Source organism: Micropterus dolomieu, linkage group LG08 (assembly GCF_021292245.1).
Source record: "Micropterus dolomieu isolate WLL.071019.BEF.003 ecotype Adirondacks linkage group LG08, ASM2129224v1, whole genome shotgun sequence".
Classification (NCBI taxonomy): domain Eukaryota; kingdom Metazoa; phylum Chordata; class Actinopteri; order Centrarchiformes; family Centrarchidae; genus Micropterus; species Micropterus dolomieu.
The window spans coordinates 27,907,908-27,927,617 of NC_060157.1; the positions used below are offsets into that span (position 1 = coordinate 27,907,908).

The window sequence follows — 19,710 nt, forward strand, 5'->3', positions numbered from 1 at the left end:
TATGCTGTCTATCTTATTTGATCAATTCCTGCATGTATTAATGTATGTAAATCTATGGGTTCAAGCTGGTAGCTCGTCACTGCTGATGCTCATTGCTGCATGTGAATGTATCCTCTCTCTAGCTGGAGGTTGACAGCCAGATTGTTGACTTTGGTTCGCATGTGGTGGGCCAGACTATTTCACGGACTCTCACCTTGACCAACAAGGGTGCACTGGCCACCCTCTTCAGCCTGGACACCTCCACATGTCTCACTCCAGAAACTAGCCGTGTGCCATTGCCATCCCAGGTCTCTGCCAACACATGCCAGGTCAGACTGTCGATCTGGACCTCAAGAGTTGCTGTTCCTTTATGTCCTGAATTTTCAAATGAAAATGAAAATTGGAGAAAACAAATTTGTCAATTTACAGTATTAAATGTGTGTTGTTTTTGACTGATAGGAGACAAGCAGTCAAAACACAACATCTGACAATCAGAGGAGCTCTGTATCCAAGGGCACTGGAGAACTACAACCAAAGCAAGAGAGTCAGGAGCTCTCTGAGACATTGCAGGAAGAGCAACCAGGTAAAGCTATTATACATATGCAAACACAAACAAAATTGAATTGCCAATTTTGAACTAGAGTACTGCATGGATCTAAAACTGAAACCTGAACCTGTACTTGCCTTTTCCCACTGGAAATTGTATACCTGCTTGCAACACATGACAAGCATGGACATAGACAATTGGCAATTGGCAGCGTGAACGGACCAAGTACCCATCCCAAATCTTGTTGCTTACCAAATATGTTTATATAAAACTCATTTGGTTTGGCACATGCATTCTGGAGTAATAATTGTCAATGGCATTACATTCTCTGGCAGTGTTCTGTTTAAATGTAGGAAAAATGACATTCTTATACCACAGAATATATTTAATTAAAGGTGGCGTATGCGATTCTGGAGAAATCCAATACCATGATGTAGAGCAAACAACTACACAGCTAGTACTGTAACTAACATTAGCTAGGCTGTGGGCTTCACTGAATTTGACGAAAAGACATGTATTAGATTAGAATCAAATACCCCACCTGTAATAATATTTTTAGCCACGTTAACGTCACCTCACTGACAACATCTCGTCATTGTGGATGATTTCTGTCATCTTTTTATTCACATTTGGTCCTTGTAAGAACAAAAATAAAAAACAAACAGACACAGACAGAAAGCAAATGGTTCACCTTGCTCTCACAGCTGGGGACACAGAGGCATCTCCTCTTTAATGTTCTCTGAGATTGGAAGTCTTCATCGCTGCACTCAGCACTTTCCTCCACTGATTCTTTGATAAGCTGTTCAGTCTTTTGCATCTGCTTTGCTGGCTTTGGAAAAGACTGAGTCTTTTTGAGACTGAGTTTTTTTTAGTCACCATTGTTGGGAAAGGCTGTCTGATCATAGCCGAAACTTTAGGCTACAGTAGTTATTTGTGCCGGCATATATTTTTTTATATCACATACATCTCTTGAACTGATGGCCAAGTTATAGATTGGCATAAAATTTATTATTTATTAACTCATATTTACACACTATTTGAAGTGCACATCCATACTGTTAGTAGGAAGGAAACCATTGATTTTAGTGACCCTCATGAGCTTTCCCTTTGTGCCACCATAAGGCCAAATTTCTACTGGGTTCACACTGTTTTCTTTGTGTTGTAATTGGTGGGTTGGTAGCTACTCAGGCCAGGTTGACCACTCAACCACTTAACAGTAAAAATGAGCTTCAATCAGGTTTTGCCTTTTGTGTGTGTGTGTGTGTGTGTGTGTGTGTGTGTGTGTGTGTGTGTGTGTGGTAGTGTCAGAGGCTTCAGCAACAGGTCCAGAAGCTATTCCTGAGAATTGTGTGAGCACCAATGTGGATGCCCAGATGGACCAGAGCCAATCAGACTCCTGTGACATAAGTCTAGGAAATGTAAGTATCAGGTTCTATTGCAGATACTCAGTTATGTCTTGCAGTAACACCCCTGACATTTCATCTACTGTCAGCATCAGATCAAAATTATTATACAAAAACAAACCAAAAATGCAAAACTAATGACATTCCCTTCATCCTCAGATGTAGTTTGTGTTTAGTGCTAGTTAGCAGTTGTTTACATGCTATACTAAGGTAAGATGTGATCATGGTAAACATAATACCTGCTTAAAATCAGCATGTTAGCATTGTCATTATGAGCATGTTAGCATGCTAACGTTAGCATTCAGCTCAAAGCTCCACGGTGCAGCCTAACAGAGCTATATGTATATATATATATATACATGTATATATATATATATGTATATGTGTGTATATATATATATGTATATATATATATATGTATATGTATATATATATATGTATATATATATATATGAATTATAGTGTTTGTGAATTTGTCAGGGATGACAATGATCATTTAGGAATCAATTAGTAATCATAAATATCCACAGCAAATTTCATATCTATCTATCTGGTAGTTTTGGAGAGATCTTGCTCATGATCAAGTTGTTGATCAACGACAGATTAAACAACAATACCACCCCTTTGAAAATGTGAAATATGAAAATGGTAATATAATGGTTGTAGTTCCCATTTATGCCACTAACAAAAAGCAAAAATTCTATACTCTAGATGGATGGATAAATAACAAGTCATAGAAATAATAACATTTTACATGGTGGAGTGCTGAGGATGAATTGAGGAGTCTCACAGTCTTAGGAAAGACGCTGCTCTGAAGTCTGGTGGTACAACAGAAGATTTACATTACATGTCACAGTCACCCCATTCGCACATTCGTACACTGATGACACAAGCTTCAGGAGCAATTCGGGGTTCAGTATCTTGGCAAGGACACTTGGAGAAAGGGACTGAACCACCCACCTTCCGATTAGTGGACGACCCGCTCTACCTCTGGAGGTACTGTCTTTTAGTATCGTTTGGGCTCTGCACAGGCACCTCAACTTACTGATGCTCGGTAGATGGGTAACAATGATCTTCTGAGTGGTTTAAATCACCCACTGCAGAGCCCTCCTGTCTTGGGCCGTGCACCTCCTGTGCCAGTTTGTGATGTTTCCAGTTAGGATATAAAAGTTAATAAGAACTTGGCGTGGGATTTTTGCCTTCTTAAGTTTCCTTAAGAAATCCAGTTGTTTCTGAGCTTTCTTCACCAGCGTGGAGATGTGAGACGACCACGTCATTTTGTCTGTGATGCTGATTCCCAGGAACCTAAACTGTTCACCTGCTCCACCTCAGCTCCACTGATAGACAGGAGTGTGTGTCTTTATCTCTTTTTTCTAAAAATCAATGATCAGCTCTTTGGTTTTGGTCAGTCCTGCTCTGGTGGTGCTGTATGTTTCCTTGTTTCTAGGTGACTGAAAAGCAGCTTTTTCATACTTGAAAATATTGACACAATGAATTGTTTTTAATATATCTGACCAAAAAATATTAATATCCCACCATATCCGTATAACACCCATTATATCCATCTGTAGAAGACATCTTGTTTTTAGCACTGATGCTGTTTGTGCCTTGTGGCCCATGTGAAGTTCTGGAGTTGTTCAGGGTTCATTACGTCTCTCTGGTGGGGGGCTAATGGTGCATCGTCTCTCACTCTGCGCCTGTAATGGCTGTGTGTATTGCGTATGCCTGCGGCTCTATCATTGTCATTTTGACTGATACTTTCACATTGTGTGGTTGAAGGCTGCTGTTTTAAATGGCAGATTATCCATCAAGCTATCATGGTCCCACAATATTGAGTTGGTTGCTGTATGAATGGCTCACTCCTCTCTTTTGTTTTTTATTATTGCTCTCATAACCTTGATGCTTTGAAGTGGAGCAGACAATCCCCACAGCTTCACTGTAGTTTGACTGCAAGCCATTTGGAGTTGCACATTTGAGAGATTTTTACGTACCCCTACATGGTTTTGTGTGATGAAGTAAAAATGTTAAACTGGATCCTGTGTACACTAAATCAAAGTCAAACAGAGAAGGCTCATGAAGCTCAGTGAAAATATGTAGAGGTCATAGTTGGATTTAGCTTTTAGTGTGAGCTTCTAATGTTCATTGCTAAATGGTAATTTTACAAATTCATTTGTAGTATTGTTTTTGTTAAGATCAAAAAATCAAATGTTTGCTTGCCCTTTGCCATGTACTCTCCTTCAGGATAGAGATGGGAAGATTGGACCTTTTGAAAGCATCAAACTCGAGGTTGTATTCACTCCATCCATTCCAGGAGAGTCCAAACTGGACTTCCACATCAAATTCTCAGACTTAACCAGCAAACCAGTAAGACACACCATGTTTAAAGCCTTTTGAATGCCATAGGTAGAAAACAAAATAAGGATTGTAGTAGCCATAGATATTGGTTGATTGTATTGACATCAATGTTATTTTATGTAAACCATTTGTGATTGATGGCATGTTGGTACAAACAGATACGCATCCAGGTGAGAGGTGTGGCGGTCAGCTTCCCTATATGTGTGGTTCAGCCCAGCATTGACCTGAAGATCTGCATGTTTGACCGCCTCTATCAAGAGAGTATCATTGTCCAAAGCAGGTGGGTCCCTGAGCCAGAGATGCTTGACAGCTTTTTCATATGTGTAAACACTCTCTTGATACAGAAATGCTCTTGAGCACCTGCACAGTGGCGCATAAAAATGTATTTATGTGTTATGCTTGGCTCGCAATTAAAAAATCCAGAGTGAATATGAGAGGGACGTAAGGAGTCTTAGTAAATCCACTCAACACACTGATTGTGTCAATGAATTGTAAATTAAAACAAGAAATACACATAGTACACACTAAACAAACCATGAATTGTTTAGGCCTTAAAGCTAGAAGTAAATTACGATGCAAAAAACACAAGCAAATGATAATTTCACTTGCTACCAACAACAAATATAGCATGAGAATAGTCCCTCTGCCTCTATAATTGAATAAAAATTGTTTTCTATCTCTTGCTGATGTCCAATTGGTTTACACTTTAGAGTGAGCCGTTTACACATACAGTGTGTCTTGTCCAACTACTTTGTTTGAACAGGCCACAATCAAATTAATGGATGTGAGATGTAATTTAATAACATATTAGTGTCACTTTAAGTACTTATCTGTAACAGTTAGAGACAACATTGGTTCAAGGATGAAAATAGAATGCCAGGAAACTGTGTGGAGCCTTATTTGAACTTCATTAATGTGAGGCATGTTACAGTTAAAAATGCTAGGCATTTGTTAAAAGACTATCCACTCAGAACATGAGACCTCAGCTTACCCTTTTATTTTACGGATCCCTAATAGTTTACTAAAATTTATCAAAATGTCTTTGTTACTTTTTAGGATGTTTCTTGGACAGAGTATGTAAATTAATTGTAGTTAGTGCCTAATTTATTTGAGTTTGTGACAACGAACCATGGAATGATATCGTAGTCGCATAACAGAAGTGCACTGTTTGATGGAATTAGTAAAAATGTCCGTTAAATTATTTAGAAACGCATGTGCAAATAAATTAAAGTGCTGTCTTTGTAATCAATATTGTTATGAGTTGTGATAATGATGGAGATGAGCCATGTTAACTTGCATTGCAACAATGTGACGATGCAAAATGTCACGGTACAAAATGGAAATTTTGGCACTGATATTGATTCAGGGTCAATTGTGTTTTCATGTACAGTTTGAGCAGATGGTCCACAACCATAACGTGCACACCCACACACACACAGTCCTTTCCCAAAGGAAACAGCACAGTATTCACTAGCAGTTCATTGTACAGGACTAGTTTTAGAGCTTACTGGGCAATTTACTTAAATGAGACCAAAAAGTTTGCTACTGCAGGTGCCCATAGTCTGTAAGAATAACTGATATGACAAATTCAGATAAAGGTAGTCTGTCTCCAGGTAAAATTAATCCTTTGGATACAGTCAGCTGGTGCATAGTATGCCATATATTGTATACTATAAGGGAAAACAAATGCTACAACAAAGTTTCTATATGACATCTATCCAGCTAAATTGGAATTTTGTGCTTGTTTGCATGCCAGCTAACATCATCATTATGACAATATTTATAAATGGTTTGTCAAAGCAACATGAGGCAAATGTCTCATCTTCTATTCACACAGTTCTGGATATCCGACAGTAACAATACCTACATTGTTCAAAGGCAAAGGATAGTCGGGCCATTCAATACTTTATAGTCATATATAATTGTATATTTTAGAAAATGGCAATCCTTCCATCCCTAAACTAAAAAACTTCAAAATAATGTAGGTATAGACTTGCTGAAACAGTGAGTGCAATAAATCGTTTAGGAAATGCTTTAACATTAAGTCTTGGAATGTTGAAAACTCTACTGCCCAATTTTCACAGACCAATAAGTCAAAACCCTGTGAGCAAATAATAATAAAAGTGTGTCAGAATCGGCCTGTCTGCAGTCTGCACAGGAATGGCCAATGCGTTCAACACAGTCTCATTCTGTGCAACTTACAGTATGAACCTATTTCATAGTCAATTATGCAGTATGTCATTACCACAGAGTGCATATTAAACAGTCTATTATAAAGTCATTGTGAATGTTGTCTAATGCACACCTGGTAGAAAAGTGCATTGGAGAGTCAAGTCACGCATAAGAAGATAGTGAACCCCCACACACTATCAGCACTTTTACTTTTAAGTTTACTGAAAAAAAGCATTGTTTCGGTCATAGACGATTGTCAGGCATTCAACTCACAATATGAACCAATAACATCTTTATGCTCAAGCCAAAAGCTGTAACAACCAAAAAAAGGAGTCAAATCAAAAACTATCGGACATAAATGCACTGTCAATGACTGACAAGCAATGCATGTCAGGATCCTTAGAAAACCAAAAAATCCTCAAGATAGAAGTTACTGAATCTTTACATTGTTGCAACACTATTTTAGAGAATCAATATTTATTGATAGGGTTACTATAATGAACTACATATTAGAATTATAGTATTTAAGAGGCTGTATGAAACCCCTCAGCCCACTGAGATGACTGCAGAAGTGAGTGCTGCATGTCGTATTTACATTTTACTTGTTATCATGTTCCGAAACATCCTTGGAATAGAGTTTGGAAAGTGGTATGGACTGCTGATGTAGCATGCCGGCTTATCTGCTGAATGCAATACTCCACTACCAAAATGGGCATTTTAACAGAAAAACAGCTCATGGAAATCCCTTAAAATTGACAGGGCCAGCTTACTTTTCAGCTGGCCCAATAAAAAACTCTCTGCCTAACTATGCTCAGAGCTAAGTGCCATTTAGATATATTCAACTAATGTGTGGACATAATGGAAGAGATGTATTTGCTGATAAATGTTCCTAAATAAAGGATGATTTAAGGGACCAAACAATAAGCTATACATCTCCATAAACCTATTTGGTCCACACAATAGCACAGAACAAAAGTAAATCCTTTATGATTATGAATATGATATATTACAATGCACACGAGAGGTTAAGAATACACCAGGGGCAGTAACATTTGCAGGCGTGTGGTCCACCACCTAGCCAGTCATTGTGTCACATCAAGTGGGGGAGGGAGTGCATGTGTGGGGGGGGGGGATTTGTGACAACTGCCATCTGGTGCGCTAGCACACCAGCACATGTGACAACATGACGATGACAGCATCAGTGTGAACGGCAGCTTTTAAAGTAAAAAAATATATTAATGCTTGCACCAGCAAACCATGCAATATGTCACTCTGTCATCAAGACAGTAATTTGACAGAAAATAGCTTGGCAGGCTTTTGGGGGAAACAATAAGAGAGCTGCTGCTTTCATCATACAATGTGTCACTTTTTCCTTTGAGTAGATGAGTAGATATCCCACAAGTCCTCCTCCTTAGTTTGTGTTTCTTTAAGAAAACCACACAGAGCACAATTGAATATGTCTCTTTTGTTTGTAAGCCAGTGTTTGGAATATTACTCCTACTAATTGAAAGAATTTTTAACAGGCTTTAAAATGTGTAGTGTTTGACTTTTGCTTATGAGCCAATGATTGGACGATTCTGCAGAGAGTTGGCAGAGTTTGCCTTTTGGGAACAGTGTGTTTTTTTATTTCAAACACTCCTCTACAGGCACCTGCTGGGGAGTTGAGCATACCTGCCCAAACTCAGGCCACAAAAAACAACCTGCTTTTTACCCTCTGCATAAAGCCTTCTGTCCTCAATTTCTGTTTGTTTACTGTATTCCTAATATGCCTACTGTAGCTAGTCTTAGTCCTGTGTCCTGTGAATGTGAGCGGGTTGTTGATGGATTATCTTATTTTCGGGGGGAAATATGAGTGTCGTTGCTAATGAACAAACTGTTCTTCCAGCTGGTTATTTTGAAAGCTACTTCATGGTATAAAGCAGACAGTGCTGCATTTTAGGGACGCTTGCCTAGAACCCCTGCTGTGAAGACTTGGTTTCCCATGAGGCTTAGAGTACATGTGGAGTAAGCAAGTGCAGCCACCTGGCCCTTTCAAGAAAGGGCCGAGGCACTGCTGTAGCAATGGGCACTTAGAGTCCAGGAACTCAGTTGTGGAGCTCTGCATGTAGACTCAACATGAGCAGTTTCTCTGCTACATGACCTGACATGATTGTCAATAAACATCAATGATTATTATGAGTGTCTTTATTAGCTTTTAGGGAGCATTACAGGGGCAGTAAATGTTATTTATGCTGCCTCTATTTGTTACTATTTATTATTCAGCATAGTGAGCTCTTTGGATTGTTTGCCAAACTTCAGAAGAAGTTGCTGCATTATTTCTTCTACAGTTCAGTAGATACCCATAAATTTTATGTTTCAAGATGTTTTAATGTATTTTGCCCATTTGGCTGCTGTCAGTGTAGAGATAGACAGAAAACATGGGGAGAGATAGGGGTATGACATGCAGCAAAGTCTAGATTAATGTCTGTCACTGAAAACTGCCTAAAACTATTTCACGAAGAGAATCATGTCAAGCTTAACTTCCAGAGATAGTTATTGTATATACTACACCTCTAAGTATCTGTTGAACATCCCATTTCAAAACCATGATTGTTAATCTGCTGCTATAACAGCCTCTACTCTTTGGGGAGGGCTTTCCAGTATTCATTTCAAAACATCGATATGAGTTAAAATAACTACACCGTATCTACTTTGCCATCATGGTTACAGTAATAAACACGCACTTAGGATTTAACAGTAGTAGCCACCGTTAAAAAAAATACATGGCTTTCGGTTTAAATGAGAAACAAACAGCAGTCCATGTTAAATTCCAGTTTAGTTGACTCATCCATCCACCTCTACCTCCTCCCTATGTGGATTATAATAATGCACTATAATAACGTTATCTCACTTGTCATGATTACTACAGGGCTTTGCCACCTGAATGTAAACATTTCATTTTGGGACATCCTAAAATGAATGACGCTGTCATTCTTGGGAGCACAGGATTTGTGCAAGGAGTCATTGTCATGTTGGAACAGTTAAGGGCCTTTCCTAACCACCTTGTTGTATGCTGTAGCATTAACATTTCCCAGAATTGGAACCAAGGGCCAAACCATGAAAAGCAGCCCAGACCAAAAGTATGGGGTCCACATACAGTTCTCTTGGCCTATAGTGCATTATTATAATGCAAGCTTAGAAAGACAATGTATGAACTCCAAGGAAGTTTTCTTAGGGATCCATTTTGGAATCTCATCTATAACTAATAATACTAATACTAATAACAAAATTGTTTACATGAATTACAGAAATCAGCATTTGTTTTAACATGTAAATCTATGACCAAATGAAACAAAAATGTTAGTATAATGTTAATGGTACTTAGTATCACAGTGTTCTTTACCCCAAGGAAATTAATGGAACTGCTGTAAACTCACCTTTAAATCATTAAACATTTCTTCAGAAATAAATTGGTCAGCAAAAGACATGATCAGCTAAATGCCCCTGTTAATTAAAATGCATAATTACCCTAAATGATTATGTATCCATGAATATTCCTATGAGCGTGATTTGAAGGTTATCACTTGGCTGGAATAAAGATAGCAACTTAATATCCCCAAAGTGTCCCTGAGAGTCCTTGCCTTGGGGAAACCATCTGGTTGACCTCACTGTTTAAAGTGGGTCATTTCATTTGAGAGGGAAATTGCAAAGTGAGGGGTCCCTCAGTCTATTTGGCCACAGCTCTCTCATCACTCACCTTTGTATTTCTGAAGATGAAAACAGACATAACAAAATGTTGTCGCTGAATCACCAACAGCAAACAGAGAGTTTTTTTTAGTATGTTTGTCATCGTTTTATAAAGGTGTGGGCTGTGGTTGGATGTGTTGGAGAATTCCCAAGGTGAAGAGCCATTTATATCACCATACTCAGCTAGGCTTGTAGCCACAGGCACAACCATCTGTTGGAGCTGGAAATTGGGTCACTTAAATGATATGGACTTGGGGTACATCACTCCATACAAGGCAGTTTTCAAATGTGTCACTCAAAGACAACAAACAAAAATATTTTTCCTGCTGTTGCTGAGTCCCTGATGGGTAAGAGGCTTGACCTGTGACGTCCACTGGGCACAGCACCAGGAATATGTAGTGTCAAAAGTCATACACCATGGCAAGACTGAGCACAGCAACAAGACACAAGGTAGTTACACTGCATCAACAAGGTCTCTCCCAGGCAAACATTTCAAGGCATTCAGGGGTTTCCAGTTTTGCTGTTCAGCGGGCAGCGTTGAGGACCATAGACGCAGTGGTCAGCCAAAGAAAGCAGATGAAACTGATGATAGACACGTCATGCTTACATCCCTTCGCAATCGGAAGATGTCCGGCAGCACCGTTAGCTCAGAACTGGCAGAAAACAGCGGGACCCTGGTAGACCCATCTACTGTTCGGAGAAGTCTGATCGAGTCTGTCTGGGATTACATGGTCAGAGAGAGAAGCAAATGAGGATGCTTAAATCCACAGAACTGTGCGTAGTTCTCCAAGATGTTTGGGCCAACCTACATGATGAATTCATTGAAAAACTATGTGTAAGCAGAAATTATGCTGTTTTAAAGGCAAAGGGAGGTCAAACCAAATATGGATTTGATTTAGATTTTTCTTCTGTTCACTCGGGCATTTTTTTAATTGATAAATATTACGTGTCTATTTCTTATTTAAGGTTAGGAATATGGACTCTAACCTTAACTAAACCTAACCATATCTTAACCATTGTTTATTTGCCATAACCATGATATTTTCATAACCTTAACCCTGCTGTAGTTTCCATGTGCAAATATTATAGCAATAAATCTTTTTTTTATACAACAGTATTGTAGTCTTTAGCAACTGGCCATGGCATACATTTGGTGATCTCCAGGTCAAGTAGAATTGCAATCTTTACCTGTAAAGGCATATTTTCCTTTACAGTTTTCCAGTGCGTTACTGCCTCTGCATCATTTTTCAGTACCAGTATAGATAATCCTGGCCAACTGCCATTATTAGAGGAATGCACTTGGCGTCTTAGCATTATGCTAATGAAACCATATCTTCTGCCTGACAGAGCCAGCACAGCCTTGAAGCTGACCTTTGAGGTGTGCCCAGAAATGAGGAAACACATGGAGATCCTACCAAAAACAGGCTTCATCCAGGCTCAATCAACTCTTAATGCCCAACTCAAGTTTCTGCCGAGGTAAGGAAGGACACACACAGGATGCAATGATAATGGAATCAATGGAGCATTCATAATCTTATTTTAGACTGTAAGCTTGTTAAGATTCTATCAACCTTCTATGAAAGTGCAAACTGTCATATGTTTGAGCCAGGCTTGCAGTTTTGTTACTTCCTAGCTGCTGCTTCTTCAACAAAGGAGAAACCTACAGTTTTCCTGTCGAACAAAAACTGTCACATTACACACTGTATATAGAAAAATCTGCTTTAAGGGCTACTGGAAGTAGAAAGAATTGTAGTAGTACACAATAAACCAATACATTACACCAGCAACAATTTTAAAGGATAATGTGGTTAGTTAAAACTATTATGTTATCAGTTTTGGCCATTGTTTCTATCAGTGGCAGTGACATTTTACTCAGCTTGTTAACTGATGTAATCTGGAGACACTGCAGCATTGGTAGGAAAGAAGTCTGACAGGGAAAGAAACACGAGCAGTAATAGGATGAGATTACCAACTATGTGTCCTCCCTTGCTGTTTTGCTCTTAAATAAAGTGGATAATCTATGGAATTATTTTCTTATCTTTATTCAAGAGTGTGGTTTTTCAATTTGAGAGCATGAGTTATTGATTTCATGTTCACTCAGATAGAACCTGCTTGTGCTTAGATTTGCTCTGCTTCTGCCTGAACTGTGTGCTTGAACTCAGATATATTGTTGCTTGGAGATACATTATTTCCTGCGCACCAGCTTTAGCGCTTCTCCTCACACTCAGGCTGCTTCTGTGCGCGTGCATGAAACATTTGCTCTCAGATTTCTGCTCTGCTCATTTCTCTGTATAATAGTAGCTGTATAGTACACCGCCTCCCATCAGTGTGCTAAAGGAGAAAACTACATCACCTTTGTGACTCAGTCACTGCCAAATCAAGGACCTCAAGTAAGTTTGTAGTAAGTTATTAGTCATATTTACAACACAAGAATAAAAACGCAAAGAGCAACCGCTCGTGCGGGCCGTTCTAAGAAGTAAAACGAAGGCACCCGTAACGAGGTCATTTCATTGGTAAACACAACACCTGGCATTCTCTTGGTTGGGAGATTTGTCAGGGTTATTAATGTTTCACGAGTGCACAGAAGCAGCCTGAGTGTGAGTAGAAACACTAAAACAGGAGAGCAGGATATGTGTCCAGGCAACAATATATCTGAATTCAAACACACAGTTTGAGCAGAAGCATAGCTCATCTAAACGCAAATAGGTGCTATTTCAGTGCAATAGCAGGGTTTTGAGTGAAAGCATTACAAAATCTGAACGTGAAATCAATAAATCACGCTCCCGAATTGAAAGCCATAAAGATAGGGAAAATTATCCCAAATAATCTGGCAATTATCTGACAATTTTGTGCCCCATTTGACTTTGTTGTTTTGACTGTTGTTGTGATGTTGCCAGATGTCGATGTGTTCTCACATTTCTGCAGTTACTTTGGTGAATACACTGTCATCATAACCGATAAAAATGGTGGCCACAGATACAAAAATAAGGCACATGTCATAAAACAACCTTTGAGGTAGCAAGAACAGTCTTATTAGCTAAAGAGGTAGCTTGCTAGCTAGCCAAAAAAATGCATAAAATCTCATTCACCTCTTCTACTAACTATCCAATTTTTGAGAGAAAGACAGTATTGGCTGGATAAATCTGTCAGAATCTGTTATATCTAGTATACTACAAAGCATATATGATAGCTTCACTTTTTGTTATGAGCAAGCTGTGGAGTTTTACAGAGATACAAATGGCAACAATCCATAGCCAGTCAACTCCCAGCGAGAGTTGATTCTACATACCTGAGTGCAATGGTAATGGTTTCTAATGACTTTGAAGGACATTGTAATTCTTTCTACAACAATACAGGCTCTATATTTAGATGGAGAGGCAAAAGTTGAACTGCCAGGAGAGCGGACAGGAGACCCCCAGGGCAAATATGAGAGGCGTGCTGTATGCAAAAACTCAGCGTGGGCAGTTGCATTCTCCTGCCCATCCTCCTGTATTCCCTCCACAGTTTAACAGCTTTGTGTATTGATGATTGTGAGGATATTGATGGAAAAAACATCATACCACATGACAAAAGTTAGGTGTATGCACTGGTCATCATTTAGCTGGGGGGCAGAAGGGGAAAGTCGTAAAATGTCACTAATCTGCTTTAGTGAATCAGCAGAGGTTTTAATGCGAGGATTAGAGTACAGCATTACTCGTGCTGCTGCTGAGATGGTGCTGTGTTCACAAGTACTAACACAACTACAGCTACCACCCCCTCCCTACTCCCTCTGTATCACACTTTTTCTCTCCGTCTCTTTCACTTGTGTGCTGTCTTCTCCCACTCTCTCACACATACTTCTCTTTTTATTGGCCTCTCACCTCTGTGCTTAACTATACTTCTTTCTTTTTGGTTTACTCAATCTCTACAGTCCTCTATCTCTTTACTTCCCGTCTAACTCTACATCTATTCTGCATCTCTCTCTTATTCTCCAACTCCTCTTATCACTCTATGCATCCACCATCCACCACTGTTTATGTGCTGGCCCTGATTCTGCTTACATAACCTTATACACCAGACCTAGTTCCCTGTGCTCCCACTGACAACACTGTTGTTCGTCAAGGATAATTCAAATGTATTATAACTTGGATCCTATTTTGTAGGTTTGGCAATCAGTTCTATTGATTATGATAACATTGAACTCACCAAGTTGATTGCAGGGATCTGGGAATAGATTGACATTGCTAAAAATAAATCCGGCAGTAGCCTGATGAACTAAATTGCCAATCCATTCCACTTCACCTGACAGTGTTTTTGTATTAGCAGTATTTTGTTTGGGAGGGGATGTCATTTTGTGCTAAAAATGTGCTTTCCTGCTTGAAGCAGTTACCTTCGCATTTTTTATGACAGTTGAAGAAATATGCCAGTTTAAAAGTACAGCTGCATCAATCTCATCCACGCTTGTTGCCATTTTGTGTCAGTTTTTCTGTTGCCTAATATCTGGTTCAAACATAGGGATATGGCTTTAAGGGAATTAACACAAACACAGCTTCCAAACCTTTAACATAGGAACTAGTTGTTGTTTTTTTGTGGACTACTAAAAGAATCCTTATTTTATCAGATATATTGGACAATAAAATAAAATGTTCAATGGTACTTTTTTACATGTCAACTGGCGGTGTCGTGAAATTGCATTGTAGGTAGGTGTCTATCATTTGTCTCATTTAATAAACATGTAAATACCTTGTCAGTCGAAATTATTGCTGTGATTTATGATTCTTCTTTGGCATTATCAACCCAACCACGATGTATCTTACTCGTGGTTCTTTCCCCATTGGACTATCTATTGGAGTATCTTTGAAAATCTCAAACCAGCACTTATCCTGACAGTATTTCCAGAATCCTGAAAGACTCTAACCATTTGGGAGAAAAAAATATCAGCGGCACTGTTAAAGTTATTAATAAGTAATTAATAGAGACAAATATGGATTAGGGAATGAATCACAACTTGGGAAATGGCTTAAGAATCACTTTGATCATGGGGATGGAATATTTCTTTGTCCAGATGGTTAGAAGAGTCTTTGCAGTTTAGACTTTAGCAGCGAGTGTTCTTGAACAATTGTGAGGAATTTTAGAAAAACTAATGCTTTGCTCTATGACTTAAATGTAATGATTATACTGAAAGGCACAAGCTGGGGCTAGGTGAGTGTTATCAAACCCAATAGAAAGAATGGCCAAAGCTACAAAAATAAGACCGGAATTATCCTTCAGGATGCCCTAAGGCCCACATGAGTGTCACACTGGAAATTCACTCAAATCATTCTGTGAATGGAAAATAAGGATGATTCCAGCACATCAGAAAGCTGTGTTCCTGTATGTCTCATCTGTGTCATGGTTGAATCTCACCTTCTTATCTGTGGATTTTTGGTAGGTTTGCTTTTGTTTTATGCAGTGGCGGTGTGTCATTTAAAATGGCACTGCCAAGTCTTCCTAGCCAGAGCCTGTGATTGGATTTCCAAATCCTCATTAGCAGTGCAGCTTTCACTCACAGACCCATCCACACACACACACTCATACACTGTTAAATCTGGATTCTAAAATGACTCATAGCTTTCATTCTTTACACAGGTGTTTGCTTCTTGCCATCCCTCCTCAGGCTTTTGGGAGAGGGTGAGCACATTCTTGCTTCCTGCTCTGAAGGATTGCGCTCAGCCTGCCCACATCCTTCACCATCTTTCCTTTGCTTCATCCCTCTCTGCCTGTCTTCCTCCACTTTTATTTTTCACCATCCATCCCACATTTCTCTCACATATCCAGAGCATTATTCCATACACCACATAATCCCCTCTCTACAATATCAAGGTCAATGGTTCATTTGTTTGTGATCCTGTTCAGCTAAGAGGACTCCTGCAGATATGAATTCCGATGGGCAGTGACAGCCTAATAATCAGAGTGAATTGCTGTTTCGTTTAACTTCATTCATTTACCCTGACACTGCGTTCATGTTAGGCAATTTCTGTTTGGGTGAGCAGAGTTATTTTTTATTTTATCATTTTCATTCAACACAGAAGCTGCGACAGTGGTTGCTTGAAGTTACTGTTTTTGGTAATAATGAAAGAAAGATACTAATTTAGAGTTGTTATTTCTGTAAGTCGGTTAAAATTTTAACCTTCCTTGGATAACTATGACCTGGATGACACTCTTAATATCATCTACAGAGCTTTGATTGGTCAGTTTTTTATCTGTCTTGGGCTAACAGGCAACGAAGTAACCTTATTTAAATTGCTGATCAAATCAGAGGTGTTTCACAACACCACGTTTGTGTTTTAGAGTGGAACCTTAACTGACATGTGAAAATTAGCATGTGAGCTAAATTGCTTAGTCATGTGACCTGGCTAACTTGGGACTGAAATCTTTAGTGAGTAACCTTTTCCAAGGTGTTGAGTAAGACAAAAAATAAAAACAATAATTCAGCTTCCAGGGTCAAGTAAAACATTCTGCATGGACACATTTTGAGACCGGAAGAAAACCGAAACCCGATAACAACATCATTAGAATGGGGTGGCTTGAATGAACTGTTCAAATGTAATCTCTGAAGAGGGAGGGAGTATGTCCTACCCCGCCAGTTCCAGCTGATAAAAGGGAGATTACAAGGATGATTTACTACAGATTACACCAAACAGCTCAACCAGTACTTTCACTTCTAGTTCATTGCTCACACCAATATCAAAAACATTAATGATGCTATGAGTTGCAAGATAACAAACAAACAAAATAAACTCATTGGTTAACATGATTTGACGTCATTTACTGTAGTTTTTGCCCCTCCATTTCCCCATAGTGAAAAATCCCTAAGCCTCTTAATCTGTTTTGTAATCCTTTTCATAATCACTTTTTTTTAATGGTGAAGTTAAATCCAAGCAGGAGTACATATTGAAGATATTATATTTGCTCCTATCAGGTAAAATGAAGCACTAAAGCAGCCACCTTCCTAAAATCATAAGCTCTTAAAGTGTCCCAATAAATATGTCATGGATTTTCAGTGATCCTCACGATTGTCACTCCTTTTGAGGGATGGACATTTTGCCCACTCATTTCAGTAGTTCTAGGCGAAGTCCTTTAGAGATATGCACTGCAGCTCTCTTAGCAGTCCCATAAAGTTAGAACAACTCTTTCAGTTTTAGAATGTCCTCTACTAATGTCAGAAGTATCATTAAAGCTGTGGATAATCTGGCTACAGAGAACAAACGCATATAAGTAAATCTGTGCAGGACACTGACAAATCTGAAACCGCATGCATCCACAATATTCTCCCGAGCATATGGGCCTGGCGATGTCCCACCACGCTTTTCCACTCTGCCCTGCCAAGCTAATTCAAGAGTGACTCTCCAGCAGTGATTCTATTTGCAGGCAGAACAAGAGTGCTTCCTTAAATACACTCTCTGCTCTCATTGGTCAAGCTAAGGAGAGAAGAAAATAACTTTTTTTTTTTTCTCATTACTCCCGTTTGTAAATGCTGAGATTTAATTTTTGATGTGGAAGGAAGTGACGTTTTTATCTCTGAGTCAAGGGTGTTGTTGTGAGGCCTGGGAAATATGAAATACAAACCTATTCTCGAACCTGAAGCTGACAGATTTGTTGAAGGCGAGGCTTGGTTTTAGCGTTTAAAAAAAAACACACTGACATCTGGAGAGCCTTAAAACCACTGACACTTACAGCATTAGCTCTCAAGCCTTCAACCAGCATTAAGAGCGCGTAAAGAGGGAAAGACAGAGAAGACAGCTGATAGCAGAGAACCAGAGGGAGCTAAAACAGGGAAAAAGAGAAGGATGTTGGGAGAAGGAGAAAGCAAGAGGTGGGGGGTGGGTCTGAGCCACAAACAGCATTTGAAATTTGACCACTATTTACATGATAATGAACTATACATACATATAAACAGTGTATAGTTATATTGACAGACTGGAGTTTTACATAAGCCTGTACATGACTACTCGGCCTCTTTGAATCATACTTACGTCTCCCATCACCATGGCTACAACCTACAGTAGTGTGGAGGCGCGCTCTACATCCCTCTCCTGCTTTCCCCGGTGAGCCGATCCTACAGTCGTGGGTTAAAGTAAAGTAATAGGTCTTCAGGGTCTGAATATGTATCTTTCTTTGAAAAGCTCGGCAGCTGCTCATGGCTTCTGACTGTTGTTATCTGATGTACTGAAAAAAATGTGTTGCAGTCATGTGTTTATTATCAGCTCCTAATTGGTGTATTTCTTCCACTTTGTTCATGAACATCATAAAAAACAAAACATATTTATGAGAAGGTGCCACTTTGCATAATAGTATGTGTTCTTACTGTACCTGTCTTTTTTTACTCTCATAGATGCTCCTTATCTAAAGATGCCAAGAGGTTCTTTGACATAGATACAGGAGTCCTAGAGGTTCCAGTGACAGTGCAAGTGGCAAGCCAGGTTTGTATTATATCATACACTGAATACATACAATCCATTTTGCAGTAATCCTCCCTGTGCTCCTAAAAACAGTGTACTTATCATGCAATACAGGGCTTGTGTCCTACTTTGTCCCTAACAGAAGCAGCACCACTGAAGGTTGTAACCTATTTTGCTGATAACAAGCTAAAATTATCTCCCACCCCCAAGGCCCTGTTACTCCATGGATGCTAATAAGCAAAGCATAAAGGTTATTCCATATTGTTTCACTGAAAATGTTTTCAGAAGCTGAAAATGGGAAAACAGAAATCCATGTGTTCTTTTCATATTCCATGGATTACGTATTATGTGCTAACCCTCCGTTTTATTCATGCATGTATTTATTTTTATAAAATGTTATGCCTTCCAAAAAGGGGTTATATACAACATATATAAAAACATACAGTGTCATCATATATATCATGTATAACAGAATATAACACATAAAACATGGATACACTCACAGACTTAAGACATAAATGTACATACACAGAGTTGCAAAGTGGGAAGGGATACTATATGTCAGGTTAATAAAAGTCTGAGTCATTTTCAAAGAGAATTTAGATAGTTGGAGCAATTGGAGACTTAATACTTTATACCGGTGCGGCTGTGAATTTGTTTGTTAAAAAGTCACTTTTTAGGTCCCCTTTGTGGCGCTACTGAGCACTTGGTGCTTTGACTATTTTGATATGTAGATGTATTCGGAGCAGGACAGTTATCAAGCACATAAAGTTTGGTACAGATTTGAGCATGTACAGTCAAGTAGCAACAACTTCCTGTGTCATGGCAAAGCGTTTAACTTTGCCGCCACTCCACCGCCACTGCCGCGCCGTTAAGTTTTATAACATGGCATCAATGTGTTAAGGATTTTCTGGGACAGTTTTGACATTGATATGGCCAACCTGTGTCTGGACATGATACATGTGCCACAGAAATTTCATACATGTAGGTGAAATTTGCCACGGGGTATGCTTCGTTAAAGGTCACTTCCTGTTGCCAGCAGGTGGCGCTATGACTATGGCTCAATGTTGGCATTTGTTCAGGGTGGGACACTTATTAAACGTGTAAA

General features: G+C 39.1%; 1 protein-coding gene across 9 annotated transcripts in view; it reads left to right on the forward strand.

Annotated features, from left to right (window-relative positions):
- cfap74 (cilia and flagella associated protein 74) overlaps nt 1-19,710 on the forward strand; it is a 73,958-nt gene that overhangs the window by 25,741 nt on the left and 28,507 nt on the right. For all 9 annotated transcript variants that reach the window (XM_046056274.1, XM_046056275.1, XM_046056276.1 and 6 more), the window contains 5 exons: nt 1,829-1,944; nt 4,171-4,293; nt 4,443-4,564; nt 11,530-11,658; nt 18,536-18,623. In XM_046056274.1, coding sequence (XP_045912230.1) covers nt 1,829-1,944; nt 4,171-4,293; nt 4,443-4,564; nt 11,530-11,658; nt 18,536-18,623 — 578 coding nt within the window. The remainder of the gene's footprint in view (nt 1-1,828; nt 1,945-4,170; nt 4,294-4,442; nt 4,565-11,529; nt 11,659-18,535; nt 18,624-19,710) is intronic.